Source organism: Crotalus tigris, unplaced genomic scaffold (assembly GCF_016545835.1).
Source record: "Crotalus tigris isolate CLP2741 ecotype Arizona unplaced genomic scaffold, ASM1654583v1 scf7180000019762.1414395, whole genome shotgun sequence".
In the NCBI taxonomy this organism is placed as follows: Eukaryota; Metazoa; Chordata; class Lepidosauria; order Squamata; family Viperidae; genus Crotalus; species Crotalus tigris.
In genome coordinates, this window is record NW_024097700.1 from 1,215,288 (window position 1) to 1,230,897 (window position 15,610).

The 15,610-nt window shown below is 38.8% G+C and overlaps 1 protein-coding gene across 8 annotated transcripts; it reads right to left on the minus strand.

Annotated features, from left to right (window-relative positions):
• Nucleotides 1-2,743: 2,743 nt before the first annotated feature.
• LOC120317685 lies at nt 2,744-11,183 on the minus strand. 8 transcript variants are annotated; one of them, XM_039364472.1, is made up of 6 exons: nt 10,752-11,183; nt 8,931-9,056; nt 8,055-8,109; nt 7,672-7,775; nt 6,800-6,956; nt 2,744-4,849 (listed from the first exon to the last, which is right to left on the minus strand). In XM_039364472.1, exon 6 carries the CDS (start codon nt 3,782-3,784, stop codon nt 2,813-2,815), a length of 972 nt encoding a protein of 323 aa, XP_039220406.1. In that variant the 5' UTR covers nt 3,785-4,849; nt 6,800-6,956; nt 7,672-7,775; nt 8,055-8,109; nt 8,931-9,056; nt 10,752-11,183; the 3' UTR covers nt 2,744-2,812. The 8 variants fall into 8 exon arrangements, with proteins under 8 accessions (XP_039220406.1, XP_039220410.1, XP_039220404.1 ...); XM_039364476.1 differs by lacking the exon at nt 6,800-6,956 and adding an exon at nt 7,224-7,297 and having other exon boundaries at nt 2,744-4,719; XM_039364470.1 differs by lacking the exon at nt 6,800-6,956 and adding an exon at nt 7,224-7,297.
• Between the last annotated feature and the right edge of the window lie 4,427 nt (nt 11,184-15,610).

A 15,610-nucleotide genomic window follows, 5' to 3' on the forward strand; every position in this document is an offset into this window, starting at 1 on the left:
TATTTATGGAATCCCGTGGGCATCATCTGGCATTCTTGTGGGAGGTAGTCCTTGACTTACAACCACAATTGACCCCAATGTTTCTGTTGCTAAGTGAGACAGCTATGAGAATATTGCCCCATTTTGTGATCTTTCATGCCATAGTTGTTAAGTGAATCACTTGCAGTTGTTTAAGTTGGTAACACGGATGTTTAGTAAATCTGGCTTCTCCATTGACTTGGCTTGTCAGAAGGTCACCAAAATACTGCAGCCAACAAAAATATGAGTCAGTTGCCAAGTGCCTGAATTTTGATCACCTGACCATGGGGATGTTGCAATGTTACAGTGCCACTGTAACTTCGAACAGTCATTACACAAACTGTTGTAAGTTGAGCACTACCTGTTTGAGACCCACCCCCCAAAACCCAAATACATTGACTGTCACTTTAGAACGGATAGGCAATCTTGCCTTTTAGGACTCATGGACTTCAACTCCCAGAATTCCTGAGCCAGCCATTATTTGTATATGTATCTCTAGTGTTACTGATCAACAACTTAGAGCTGTTGTGGAATCCCAGAAAAAAACATTTTGATCTGAAATTTTAAATGTTTTTTTACCGTATCAATAAAGAATTTAAATGAGGTGCTCTCTGAGCTTGGTTGTTTTCTTGCAGACATTTCATTACCCAAACTAGGTATCATTATCACATAATCTTTTTATTGTCCAATTTTATTTTATTCAAAAGATTAGAACATAAAATTTAAAAGAAAAAATTAAACAGAGACAAAACAAAACTGGACAAAAATATTAAAAAAGTGAATTTAAAAAGTAAAGGATAAAAATAATATGTAACAGGTAAATTGGGTTGCAAATAGATGTACAAGCTTCTAAATTTTAGACCTGCTTTGCAAGAGGGGAAACTATTATTGTTACAATAGATTTGTCAGTGTTCAACTGGGGGGTGTATATGAAAGAAAAAAATAGCTAACAGGTTAAACAACAGTGAAGTTAAAGCTCAAAGCATTGTTAAGTCTGTTATTGTAATTTACTTATAGAATATCTATACAGTTTCTTATTTACCACAAATCATTATCTTTAAGTCCAGGGTCAAATACCTTTGATTGGTTCTTAATAATGAAACATTTCTTTAGGTTTTTAATTGGGAACTCTCCCAACAATTTGATCTCATTTCCAAAGTTCATAAGTGTCTGTTGTATCTCTGCAACAGAACGCTTCTGATATATTCTCATATCCCTTACAAAACCTTCGAAATAACGGCAATGAATTATGCATATACACTATATTTTGAAATACCAAGTTTTCGCAGCCCCTGGAATACCGTCTTGCACCCCCGAACCCCTGGTCTAGACCATCCATCATATCCGTTGTCTTAAAATTTCTTATATTCCTTTCAATCTGGCAGATCTATATTTTTCAAACCAAACATTTTCTTCTTCACATCTAACAGCCAACAGATCAGATCCCAATTCCTCTGATTGCAAATTGAATCCAACTGTTATTTGCTGTTTTCGGATATCATCTTGAGGTTGCACAACTGTTTACTGTAACGCTTGTGGAATTTTAAATGTCTTGAGCTGAAAATTTAAAAATTAAATGGTACTGCCCCAACTTAAACATCAGCCAGATTCAGATCTAATTTTAAACAGAAGTAATTTCAGAGACTTATTAGAGCAGTGATTCTCAACCTTTCTAATGCCGTGACCCCATAATACAGTTCCCCATGTTGTGGTGACCCCCAAGTGGGTGTGGCCACCAATAAGAGGGAGTAGGACAGCTAGGGAAAAGGGAAAAAAATGGCGGACAGCATGGTTTGGTGACCCCCGTGAAATGGTCATTCTACCCCAAATGGGGTCCTGACCCACAGGTTGAGAACCACTGTATTAGAGGGAGAAACCATTTTGATTTTCCAAGGCATTATTGTAATTTGTCATTATAAAATTCAATTGCTTATTCTTCTAGCAGGTATGTTCATCTCAATATAGTGAAAGCAGTTTGAACAATTAAATTTCTCTAAAGCCATAGATTTCAGTATTGTGAGGACTCCCCTCAGTCAAGGAATTTCAGCTGGTGGGGTCTAATAGAGCCTTTTCTGCTGAGGCCCATCCTTTTGGAGGAACTTACTGTTGGAGGCGAGCTATGCCCTCACCCTTTTGGCCTTCTTCAAGAGCCTTACAGTTTGCCTCTGCCAGTTGACTTGGGGCCCCAATGGAGGCACTCGATGCTGGAGGTGGCTGCTGGAGTGATAGAGGAGATTCCATCACCATACTGTTGTATTCTTGGTGTACAGTTTCTTATCTGAGTCCTGTTATTTTATGAACTTATAATATTGTAAGTCACTCAAAGTTGCTATGGAAAGGGAGATGAGTGGCATACAAATTTAATAAATAAATAAATTTCTGACAACTCTTTTGGACCTCCTATCTCTAAATATATGTTCAACATTTTTGGCTTGGCTCATCTAGAAAGCCAGTCAGGATTAGCAGGTGGACCACCTGGGACTGGAGAATCATCCTAGAAGGCCATACCACACCACTTTGATTCTCTGCCCATAAAAAAGTGGGTTTTTTATGGATATGCCAGAGAAGTCCCAAAGAATCCAGCCTGCCTTAAAAATGACTATTTTTAGTCTGACATTTAGATCCAAGATGCTAATACCGTAACTGTAAAAGAGTCAGTTTGATTTAGTGGCTAAAGGCAGCAAGCTAGAAACAAGACAGTGAATTCTAGTTCTGCCTTAGGCAGTTTTTTTTTTTTTAGGATTTACATGCAACAGTTATCCCTCTGCAAACAGAACTGCGTATGAGGTCATGTTCAATTCAAATTAAGTTGCCTCATACGATCAACCACACTGGATGCTGCACCTCGTTGAGCAGAATAATTAACACCAGTCTGGCAATTTTGAACATATTGGGTAACCCAGGCATCAATAATATTCCTTTCTGATATAATCATATTTTCCAATCCCTGGTATTGTTGAAGAGACCGAACTCCTCCTGCCAAAATTTGAAGTTGAATGGCAGTGTAAAGAATGTTTGGAAATTGTCGATTTGCATTTTGTCCTGGCTGGGCAGTCTTAAAAGCATAAGTCCATCCAATCCAATGGGAATTGTTAACAGTATCTCCAAATGCAGCAGCTGCTGCCATCTCATCTTTTCCTGTAACTCTCTTTATATGTTCATTTAACTCTGTCCAGGGAAAATCTTCATATGCTCGAATTGCTTGATTAACAGTTAGTATTCCAGTCAACATTCTGTTTCTTGTTTGTTCAACCACAGTCCCAAGTATCGATGAGATTTTAGCAACTTCTGTTTTAAGATTAGTAAACATATCTTCAAAGTTTTGTTCAGTGGTTTGCTCATCCCAGAGGGCACGAAGGCAATGGAAACCCTCAATCACAGCATCTCGATCTACTTCAATATTCTGAGATCCTGTCACTTTGCGGATTTCTTTAAGAGTTTTGTTCAGTCTAGCTGGAGTAATATTTCCCCCACTGGTTATTATTAATACAGCTGTGGTCAAATTTGCCAAGATTTTTTCTCTAAATCCGTTTCCCTGGGGTGACATTACCATAACCAGAGCCAATAGTTCAAAAGACCACAAAGGATTATCTTGAAGAATAGCTGTATTTTCAGTTCCATCAGCAAGGTTCACATTAAAAAGCCCTCCAAACAACCATGGATGAATTTCCCCAGCTACAGGTACAGGTTTAGCCGCCGCAGGTGCACCCTGAGGACAATTGTTTTGAGAGCGCACAGGATTGCTGGCATCAAAAACTTGTCCCATCCAACCATCAAATCGCTCAGCATTGAAAACAAAATTGCCCTGAGCGTTAGGCACAATCAGGGCTGCATCTGGACCAAATATGAATGAATTCTGTTCAAGTTGAATATCGTTTCTTAAGATGGCTGGGTCAACTGGTGCAGCAAATATCGATCTAACTAATTTTTCCAAATCCAAATCACTGAAACGAAATTGTGGAGCAATTTGAAGATGGGATCCAATGGTGCTCAAGCTGGCAATAGCAGCTATACGAGAACTGTTCTGAATCACTCTTTCCCTGTGGAGTTTTTTTTCAATAACAATTGATAGAATCCCACAAGTCGTGAAAGCACCAGCCTGTGTAACAACTTTAATCCACTGACTACATCTTATGGGAAGAAATTCTACTAGTTCTGATATATTAAACCGTTCCACTTTTGTGACTTAAATACCCCAGCAGCAAACTTTTAAAACATTTTCTGTTTGTTTTTCCCAGTCAGGGCAACATTTTCAAGGAAGTTCATGCCACACATTAATTAGTTCTTGTCAAACACTGTCACATGAAAAGGCAAATTCTGAAAATATATTTGCTATCCCCCAGTTTCAAAGATTATATAAATAGCATTCTTTTAACACAGAATTTGGGTATGAGACTGGGTCAAAAACAAATTCCTTATTTGTAAAGTACAATAGCAAATGTAAAGACAAGCCAACTGCTAGACCAATTTCTGCTGCAAACCACTCCCGCTGTGCTTATTTTTGCATTTAAAAAGTTCTAGTGGGCTTTTCTCCAAGCAAGCTGTGACTGCAGTAACAGCTCAAGCCTATTTGGCATACAAGCTGCACTGCTGAAAATACACATTTGGTATCTGTTTTTCAGAGCATCTGTCATCCTATCCTTTTGACTGCTATCCATGCTTCCATCGTCTTCAAATGATCAGAGCAAGCCCCAAACTCCTCTGGAAGTTACAATAAAAACAGGTTTAAAAGGTGAGACAGATGATCAGACCAGGAAGAATAGTGGCAACACCTAGCCAGCTTCTTAGCTAAGTGCCAGCACGATGCCGAGAAGATTTGTGTTGAACATTGCTGGATGAGAGAAAAGGAAGAAAAGACACAGGTCAGATTAGAAGGTGAAAACAACTTTTAAGCAGAAATGTCAACGATGAGAGAAGAGAAATAATTAATCATGTTCCAACTACAGACTTGATGACTATTCAGAGGAAAATGCAAATTTAATAGCCTCCCAATGGAGGACTAAAGCTGCCGGGCTTATAATATCTATGGCATATTAAATATTAAGGCACTTTTCAGGCACCAGAAGATCATATAGTACCATACTTAACTTCTATACCCCTCTCCATTCCTCCCACATCAAAAAGAGGTTTTGAGATTTATCTTGGTTCTTATACCCTACTGCAGTGGTTCTCAACCTTTTTAATGCCGTGACCCCAACCAGTCGTAAGTCGAGGACTACCCAACCGGTCGTAAGTCGAGGACTACCCAACCGGTCGTAAGTCGAGGACTTTCCCTGCTCGGGAGCACCGTACATGCGTGGTGCCACCCCTTGCGCCGGCCGAAGCGTAGTTGGCAAGCGGCGGAGATGGCACAAGCCTCCCACCAGCTGGGCCACCAGCTGGCCCAGCCCAAGGGAGGTAAAGCACCCGCTGGGCCCCATGCGTGCCAGCAACCCTCCCTGCGCCTGCCGGCCTCCCACCTCTGGCCCTCTTTTACTTACATTTTTAGTAGTTGCTCAGCAGGGAGGGGTGGAAACTTCCAGACAGCTTGCCTTTGCTGCAGAAAAGTTGCAGCACCGTTTGCAGAATGGGACTTTTGGCGGGCTCAGCAGGGCAGAGACAGCCTGGACAATTCCTATTGGCTTTTGAAAGCCAATAGAATTAGACTCTATTCAAGAGAGTCTATTCTATTGGCTTTCAAAAGCCAATAGAATAAAAGGGAGTAGCACAGCTAAGGAAAAGGGGGAAAAATGGCAGACTGCGTTGTTTGGCGACCCCCGTGAAATGGTCGTTCGAAATAAAATTAAATTATATGATTTCAAGCAGTTGAGAGTCAGCTTGGTATAGTGCAGGGGTAGGCAACCTTGGCCCTTTTATTACTCGTGGACTTCAACTCCCAGAATTCCTAAGCCAGCCCTGATATAGTGGTTAAGGCACCTTGTTAGAAAACAGGAGCCTGTGAGTTCTAGTTCTGCCTTAAGCACAGGTATGCCTTTTCTCTTAGGGCCAGTCCCTCTTTCTCAGCCCCAAAAAGCAGACAATAACAAACCATTTCTGAAATCTTGTCAAGAAAACTGCAGGGACTTACTTGTCCAGGTAGTTGCCAGGAGTCAACACTGACTCAAAAGCACAAACAAAAAACAAGCAGTTACCAAATGCCAACCAGCAGCTTTTGAAAGAAGACAATTTCAAGCTTAGTAGTAATTCCTAATATATGCTGGATTCAAGATTTGTCCAAATTGGCAAAATGGCATATGAGAAAAAGAAATATATAATTTGATAGTATATTCTAGTCTCTTGACATAAAAAATTTACATATTGCTTTGGAAGCTATTTCCCAAAAAATAGGCTTACAATTTACATTGGATTCAGCCAAACATAAATGGAAAAGGGGGGGGAATCCTTGATGCTCTCGGAGCTTGGTTGTTTTCTTGCAGAAATTTCATTATCCGAACTATTTAGATCATCAGTCCTAGTAAGGAATGAGGTTTGCTCTCAATTTATATTCTATTGGCTTGTGTTGGTGGGAGTGGTCTTGGAGATACTTTGGTTGGGCTGTTTACTGTTAGCTAGTTTGGCAGTTCCTTGACTGGGATATTATTTACTTCTTGACTGTTGGTCTGATATTAACTTTGGTGTTAGTATATGCTCATCTAGATGTTGATTGCTGGTGGGAAGCGTTTTGGTCTTTTGTTCCTTTAGGGTGGTGGATTGTCTCTTTTGCACAAATGTAAATGTTTATGTCTATATGCCTATTGGCTAATTTGTCAGAGTGGCAGGCTTCCAAGACTTTTTTTAATACTTTTGGACTTGACTTGGTCTAGAGTGGTCAGTTTCTCAGTTGAAACTATGATGTAAGTCTCTTCATGTATTCTGAGATTAAAGAGTTTTCATCATGTCTTCTGACTGCTAGGAGGTGTTCATGGATGCATTCTGCTATTTTAGGTAGTGAAACGTCTCTGCAAGAAAACAAGCAAGCTCAGAGAACACCAAGGACCCCTCATTTCAACCCTGATCTACAAATATTCTCCTTTATTGGTATAACTGGAAAGAGGCAGACAGATCCCGAATCACAAAAGTGGCTTGTCTACATGACTCAGATTGAACTGGGAGACTGAATGAAGCATTTGACTGCTTGGAGCCCTACAGAAACAGCTACACTTTCCAGTTTTGTTTAAAATGTTAGCATGGAAAGAATATGAAGAAATGTGGAGTCAAACCATTACCTTCTTATCTTCTCACTTATAAGAAATGTTCATCCAGAGTGTTTTAAATATAGTGCTTTACAAGAGACTTTTGCCTATAACATATGGAGGACATAGAAAAATGGAATTTACTTGTTCATAGAACTCATATTACTGAAAAGTGCATTGGTTGTCAATTGATTTTTAGGTGGAATTCAATATGCTGATTGTTAATTTTAAAAACCTTAATGTATCAGGGCCTAGGTTATCTGAGACTAGTTTCTCCTGATAATATCTGTCCAACCTGCAATATCTAGCAGAGTACATATTCCCTCTGTCGGAGACTGCCAACAAGAGACCATGGAAACATGTCTTAAATTAGTGTCCTCCTCCTGAAACAATATCTCCAGACATTCAAATGCCCCCCTCTCTCCTAATCAGAAGATGGGACTGTTTTTCCATGCTAGTGAATGGGAAGTACAAATCTTACTTCAAATTAGATTCCAAGTCGAAATGAGCAGTTTTAACCAAATGGACAATATTTTGAAGGTTGAAATCAGTCCTCTGAATCACAGCTAGTGGACAATGTCGTTCCTAAAAGTGAAAAGAAGTAAAATATTTCTTCAGCACATAAAGAATTTCAGTACTGTTTTCATTCCCCAGTCTCTCCAAAACTATATGAAGCCTAGGTTCATCTTATCTCAGCAGATCTGCAAACGCTAAGCATTTGCTGAGATCAAAACAGGTACTTCTACAGAAGGACAGGACCACTGTGAAAGCAAAGAGCTGAATCAGTTTGTTTTGACTTAGGTGTGATGCATTTGAAACACAGTACAATTATTTTTTCTTTGAAAAGTTTGTGAAGAGTCTCACCTTCCAAATGCAGAAATGCCATCACATCATAGTTCTTCAAGTATAGGTTTTAGACCTTTCAAAGGAAAAAAGGTGGTGTTATGTTTTTTCAACATATTCTGTCAAGAACACAGCAAGATTTTTTTTTTTTTACAAAAGCAAATACCTGTAAACATGATGGATATAGATGGGATGTTTATGTTAGTGCAAGAAGTTTACTTCTATTCCATACAGAGGGACTTTCTGGTACACCAGCATCTATGGCTTTGGTCATAGTAACAAATAATTCTCTTATCCCAATTCTCACAAGAGTAACAACAACAAAATAAATTGTACCTCATCCCTCCAATTTTTAATTTGTTTTATAAGCATTTTGAAATACATTTATAAGCATCCCCCCCAAAAAAAAATCTGGGCAATAGAATCTTCTGGTTGTAAAGTTGTCTTTCCTCCCATTTTAGCTTTTTCTGCATGTATAGAGCAGAGCAGATATTCTAAACAATGCTTATGAAAGAGTCTGGGAACAGTTCCACAAGCAACATTGTGAAAAAAGACCAACTTTACTCCTATTTCAACTAAGCTAAAATAGAGTTTTTCAAAATGACTTAACTTTCCAAACCAGACAATGTTATTTGATTGCAGAGTTCATTCCAATCTAGGATAAGCCTTTGCGTGATGGTGATAAGAGTTAGTTAAAAAAAAAAAACTTGCACTAACCTTTAGACATTTTCTCTTTTTTTTATAATATAAAATACAAAAAAATACAAAAACAAATATAAGGAAAGATAGAGGAGGGAAAGGGGAAGGGAAAAATTCAGAAAAGAAGGGAAAAAGGCATTGACTTCCAACTCCTTTTGGTGCAGTAAAATACCATAAGATAGTAATATCAAACCTCACCTTTGTAACTTTATATAGTAGTGTTGGATTAGTCTTCATCCTGATTCATCCAAGCCGGGAATAAATAAGCAACATGGCGACTGCTTTGGGAAGGTTACAGTTTATTGAAGAGGCAGAAAGATGGTTCTTGCAGGAAAGAGCAGAGGGGAAAAGGGCTGAGCACATGGGTAGTAGGTTTTTATACCCCCTCTAGCCTTTTGTTTGGAATAGTTTCCTGTTCCTGTAGCATGAACTTTGAGGCTATTTCCTGTGTCACGTATTCTGACTTGAGTTTAGGTGTGCCTCTTTGGCCTTTGTGAGTTAATCCTATCATGTCCTGTCTCAGGTGGGGTATGCAGATTTTAGGGCTCTGTCTTCTTGATCTCCTAGCTGGGGCCTTTCTGATGGTTTACATTTGCATTTGTATAGCGCTGGCTTCTGCTTGGGACAGAGACTTGGGGGCAAAGTTGGTTTCTGCTTTTTAAAATACTTTTGAAGAAATATATTTTTCTGCTCTTTTAATATTTCCTTCTCTGGGGAGCTGACTTCCCACAGTAGTATAGACAAGCCATTTCTAAAACTTTAAGACATTTTCAAGTTATACTTCACCTTAAAAGATTAATGTTACACCCTGGTTTTCCCAACAATCTATATTTGAAACTTATTTTACAATAAATCTTAAGTTTGCAAGTCTCAGAAAATAAAAAGGCAGATCTAATTATAGCAATTATATTTTATGCAGTATTTCTCCATACTTCACCAAGTAACTCCTATTAATGTCATATCTAAGTAGATTTATTTATTTCATCAGTATTATTTCTTGTAAGGATTTTTACAGCCTTTTATGACTTTTTGATGTGTTTTTGTTGTGAGCTGCCCAGGATTATGATATATGAGATGGGCAGTCACAGAAGTCTTATTAATAAATAGGCTTTTACAATAGCATACATGATGGCAAGTTATAAAAGCTTATGGGGCTGATTATCAATACGTATGTAAATGTCATAGCTTATTCCAAAAGCTCATTATCTTATTGCTACAACTTTATGTAACATAGCAAGATTAACTGAAATCCAGGTAAACAGCTGTTAGACAAAAAAAGAACCCCATTAGCAAATATCATAGTAAGATGGGAAGACAGCAAATTTAGGGTGGGGATTTTGTTTGTTTGGGAGTGGTTATTGCTGGTCTGTTCCTTTCAGACAACTGAAAAAAGCATATCACATTTTAGTGATTTACCCAAGAGCCCTAAATGCCCTATTATTATTTAAATGTCCATCATTAAACAGAGGTTTCAGAAAAAAATATAGGCAAGTTAAAGATAAACGAAACAGGTGCAAAGCTCAAGTGATAAGAGGATGGGAGAGGGGTAGGCTTCCCACTGGCTTTGCAGGATTTCTGATATCAACCTCCACCCATAAATAGATATTTATTTAAGTGCACTATCAAGTGTACCAAGTAATTAATTGCTACCATTTTTCTCTGAGCATATTATATCAGGCAGTAAGAAAAAAATACAGATTAGCTCTCCAGCTAATTTATTGTCTGAAAGTATAAAAATCATCCTTCTAGCTTGCAGCAGTAATAGCTCATGCCCATTTTATGCAAGCCAGCTCTCTGAGTATTGTACTAGGGAAGAAAATATTTGTCTTCCTTTTCATGTTTAAATAGCCTTTTCCTGTTTTAAATCGCCATTTCTGAGTCGAGGATTGTAACAACAGCTTTGTTTCAGTTTTGAAGCAAAATTACCCTAAGTCAAATAATTGCATTTTCTGTTTTTTTGTTTTTGTTTCGGAAAGGAAAAGTCCTAGGAAAGAATTTTATTATATCACAACGACCCACCTATTCCATCCTAAAAGGAAGAGCAAACTTGAGTAAGAGTTCGATATTTCCAGGAGTCTTCTCTCACAAACAGACCCCCTTATCTGGGGCTTGGTAAATCCTGGTTTCAATTTTTCCCTGAAGTTATGGGTCTATCTACTTCTTTGGAAACTATTATTTCCTCTCCCCGTCGAAGGCAGGGAGAAAAGAGGAGAGTCCCGAGATGCAGAAAGGCGGCGACCCACATTGATCGCCGCTCCCACCTCTCGTCTGGGCCCTCCTCACTCTTTTTTCCAGCCGATTCCGAAGCAGCGGCGTCGGCTCTTCTGCAACACCCTTGCAGAGCAGGCTACACTCTCCAGAGACAGCAAAAAACGGTCTCGGCCTGACGCGCGGCCCACGTGACGCACTTTTTTTGCCGCGGAGCAGAAGCCGGTCCGGAAGCTTCTTACGGTTTCCGCCCCAGCCCTCCTCGTCCCGCCCTCTTGGCAAATTGAGTTCTTCCTGCGGGGGCGGGGCTTATCCGATGCTGGAGGTGACGGCGAAAAGGCTGGTTGCTTTTTTGAAAAAAATGGCGGCCCGGAGTGTGGTGCGGGCCTCCCGTGCCTTCCCTGTACGCTTCTGAAGAGATTTTTTTTCTTTTTTGCTAGAATATTTTTTAATTTATGTATTTATTAAATTTATATGCTGTCCATTAACCTAAAGGCGATTCTTACATCCAAGTAAAAGCAACCAGATTAAACAACATATTAAAATAATACATATCATTAAAATTCACTTAAAGTTAACAAAATTGGCAAGGAAGGGAGCGAGATACACAGGAGGTAGAGGTGGGGCCTTGAGTCCGTTTTATATTCTGTCCTGGGATCTTTTTTCTAAAAGATGGTTTTCTTTTTCAACTTTTCAGCCCGGATGACTATTAATGCCAGTATCTTGATAGCATCTCATGACTAATTTTCTTCACAGTGATTTGGTCTAGTAGTCAACGGACCAGGCTGGAAACCTGGAGATGATGAAGCTTTAGTCCTGCCTCAAGCATGAAAGCCAGCTGGGGGACTTTGAGCCAATCAATCTCTCAGCCCAGCCCATCTCACAAGGTTGTTGAGATGGGGAAAAGGACTATTATGTGTGTTCAACACCATGAGTTATTTGTAAAAATAATAAAGTGGGACATAAATAAATATCCTTTGATTTGTCTTCAAGAATTACTTCTCTGGACAGTAGCATTCATAGCGCACTCTCTTTTCAACTGGAAAGTTTGATAGAACTTCTACATGAAATTATATAAGTGTTTATCACCTAACACTACTGTTTCTGGCATGAGCTAGTTTCTAGGGCTGGATCCTGAGGCCTATTAGAAGTAAGTCTTCATCCTGGTTCATGCAAGCTGGGAATAAATAAGCAAACATGGCGACTGCTTTGGGAAAAAGGTTACAGTTTATTGAAGAAAGATGGTTCTTCAGGAAAGTTCAGAGGAGAGAAGGGGTGAGCATATGGTGTAGTAGGCTTTTATATCCCCTCTAGCCTTTTGTTTGGAATAGTTCCTGTTCCTGTGGCATGAACCTTGAGGCTGTTTCTGAGTGTTTGTCTAGGCCTTGATATCTGTGGTTTAATTCTATTATCATATCCTGCTTCCCAGGTGATGGGGCTGACTCCTAGAGTTTGGGTGGGGTATGCAGATCTTCTCTTTTGTCTTCTTGATTGCTCTGGCTCCAACTTTCTGATGGTTTTACATCTGCATTTGTATGGGCCTAGCTCTTGCTTGGGGCAAAGAGATAGATTTGGGGCCAGGTTTGGTTTTAAAAAGTCCTTTTGAGGAAAAAATATATTTTTCTGCCCTTTTTAATATTTTTTTCTCTGGGCTAACTTCCCTCAAGCCAGATGCCAAGTGAAAGAGGCCATCTTGTGAAAATCCAGAAGGTTCTCATACATTATCCCACTAAATCCTAATCACCCAAAAGTTTCTAGATGAAGTATATAGAATTTTCCTTTTCTAAGGTTATTGACAAACATAACAGAATAACAGTTGGAAAGGACCTTGGAGGTCTTCTAGTCCAACCCCCTGCTTAGTCTAATCCAGTGGTTCTCAACCTTTCTAATGCCGCGACCCCATAATACAGTTCCCCATGTTGTGGTGACCCCCAACCACTTATACATCACCGGGTGCCAGGGGCATGGCCAAAGAAAAGGGGGAAAAAATGGCAGACAGCCTTGTTTGGCGACCCCCAGTGAGAACCACTGGTCTAATCTCTCTTGCTTCTTGGATTCATCAGCTCTTCAGTAGTAGCTCTTACCTGGTGCTCTTCAAGTGTATCAATACTGGAGGGCTGCAGGTCCCTCACTCCAGTCATTCTGTAACTAAGCTTCCATAAGTATAATCAAAATACTTACACATGAGTGTCCCATTTACTGGGATACTTCATCTGAATCCCTCTTTATTCGTTGCTGGATTACAAACCTCTTGTCCATGCTGTTCCAAATATTGAGAATAATGACCAATTTTGTAATTAATCTAGTAGGAATGACAGGCAAAATAAATTACACACACACCTATGTACATACATACACAATTGCAATTTATCAGATTTTATTTAATTCTATTCTGGATTGCTTATATATTGAACAATTCTTACTAAAAGGCTCAAGGATTCCTGCATCAACTTTGTTTGAAAGACATACGTATTTTGTTGTTTGAAAGACAAATATTTTTCAGAATTCAGCCACGACAGAATTATATAGTATGCTTTTGTACAAATTACAGCCCTCCCTATAGAGAAGATTTTTTTGGATTAATATTCACAACAGATCTGATCATGTGTTTTATCTTACAATTTGTAGTTTTCTTTTCCAAGCATTGTGGACAATAATGATGAAATTATTTTGTTACCACACAATGACAAGGAATAGTCTATGCTTCTTAACAACAGAATAAGAGTTCTGCCAGAGAAGACATAGGGAAGGAAGGCTATTGTTGATAATTTCTTTGGAAATGAAGAACTATGTAACTTTAAGAATAGATTATTTCTTCTATTAAGAAACAGAATGCACTACCAAGGTCATTTTTTTTTAGAATAGTATCACCTTAAAATTGCAGAATGTCTATATATAATGTGAATGGTAAATTGTATACTATTTTGATTAAAGTGTTAAGACCCATGAAGTACTTCACTACTTACATAATAATTACTTCTTTCATAGAGGTCTTTACATTCAAAATAAAAATAGGAAAAATATATGTGCTAAGTTAACCTTCATTTTTTGTAATATCCTTTAGCTAAATCCAATAAAATACAAAAGTTACTTTTTAAATGAAAATTATAAACTTTTATTTGTATTTAATATAAAAGCTTTCGTCTATAGTGGCTGGTGCCATTGGAAGTCATACAGCCAAGAAGCCATGGACAATGATAACAGAATCACCCTCCAATTTTATTCCCATCTTACCTAGCAACATCATTAATAATTGTCAAGTGCAGCAATAACATTCCTTAAGCTACTTGAGAAAAATCTCCACTTTGCTTCAATAATTTTACATTCTCTATTAAGAATTCTCTGTTAGGGGAAAATGAGTTTTTTTTAATCATTATTTTTAGCCCTTCTAATTAGGCCATTGTGGAAAGCCAGGTTGTAGAGTATTTTGATTAAAATTAGGGCTGATCAAAAATGTCTATTCTGATGGGAAATTCCCCCTCCTCATCCCACTCATAGGTACTGTTGTATCCTGAGCCTGCAAAAGCAGGCTCGGGACGTTGCTATGGTCCCAGGCTGTTGCAAGCTGCCCAGGACCAGACTAAGCTGCGCCAGCCTGCGCGCATGCACAAGGCACGAAAGCACGCCATTTTCTATTGTAACCTTTTTGCCCGGGGATCTATTTAATGGGAGAGAGGCCTGTGAGCCTCTGAGTTGCGTTGGAGTGAGCAGCAGAAGAATAAACAGTTGTTGGCTACAGAATGCGTGCCCTTCTTCCGCTGTTAACTTGAGGACTTAACAGGTACCATCTCCTGAACAAGTGGATGACTTATTCTCTTCTTGGTCTTCTGGCATGTGGATTCATTACAATCCTGCTTGATGTTGATATATAGCACTGAATGATTGCTTCCTGATCTTTCCTTCATCTCTGTGTGAAAACCCCAAGCCAAAGCAGCCTTAGAAGGAAGGAGTTTCCAAGTCTCAGTCATGGAGGGGTAACACTTGTTACCATGAGAAGGAAACTGAAATTTTAAAAATAAGAAATGATAATGTTCATCAATTTCCTTGTACCTATGGAAATCTGACTTTGTCAGAAAAAGCAAACAGAAACCCCATTAGGTCATTCCCTTACTAGAAATAATAGCATTTTCTACTATAGTTTCACATCCATTGTCATGGCGATATAAAGCCTGTTCTCACTGCTATTATAGTGGCCCAATGAAGGTTGGATGATATAAATAATTATAAGTTACTTAAAGTGAGGAAAAGCTTCTTTCAGAAGAAAATCACTAAGCTAGGGAGTTCATTTTTGTTCTAGAATTAATTCTCTATTCAGAAAGGATCTCTGATTCTACACCCTTTGTTTCTGCTGGATACACTTGATCAGCTTTATCTTCTCACAAAATACGAAAGATGGGACCCTAAAGGAAGACTCTGTGTATGTGTGTTTTTCCACCCCTTTTTTGTATTTGCATTTCACTTTTAATAAATAAAAGGTATCCCTCATCTCTGTTGCAGATTTACTCTTTGCAGTTAAGAACATAGTTCTTCACCAAGCAAACAGAATCTCCTTCAATTATTCTGTACTTTAACTTCTTACCATGTATCTCTGCAGTAAAGAAAGAGATGTTCTCCAAAGCAGCTTTACCCTTTCCTGCCCCTTGACTCTTCCAGTAAAATAAAATCCATTC

Coding starts and splice junctions, on each gene's coding strand:
- LOC120317685 (XM_039364473.1), bottom strand. CDS start 3,784: ATGGGACAAGTTTTTGATGCCAGCAATCCTGTGCGCTCTCAAAACAAT.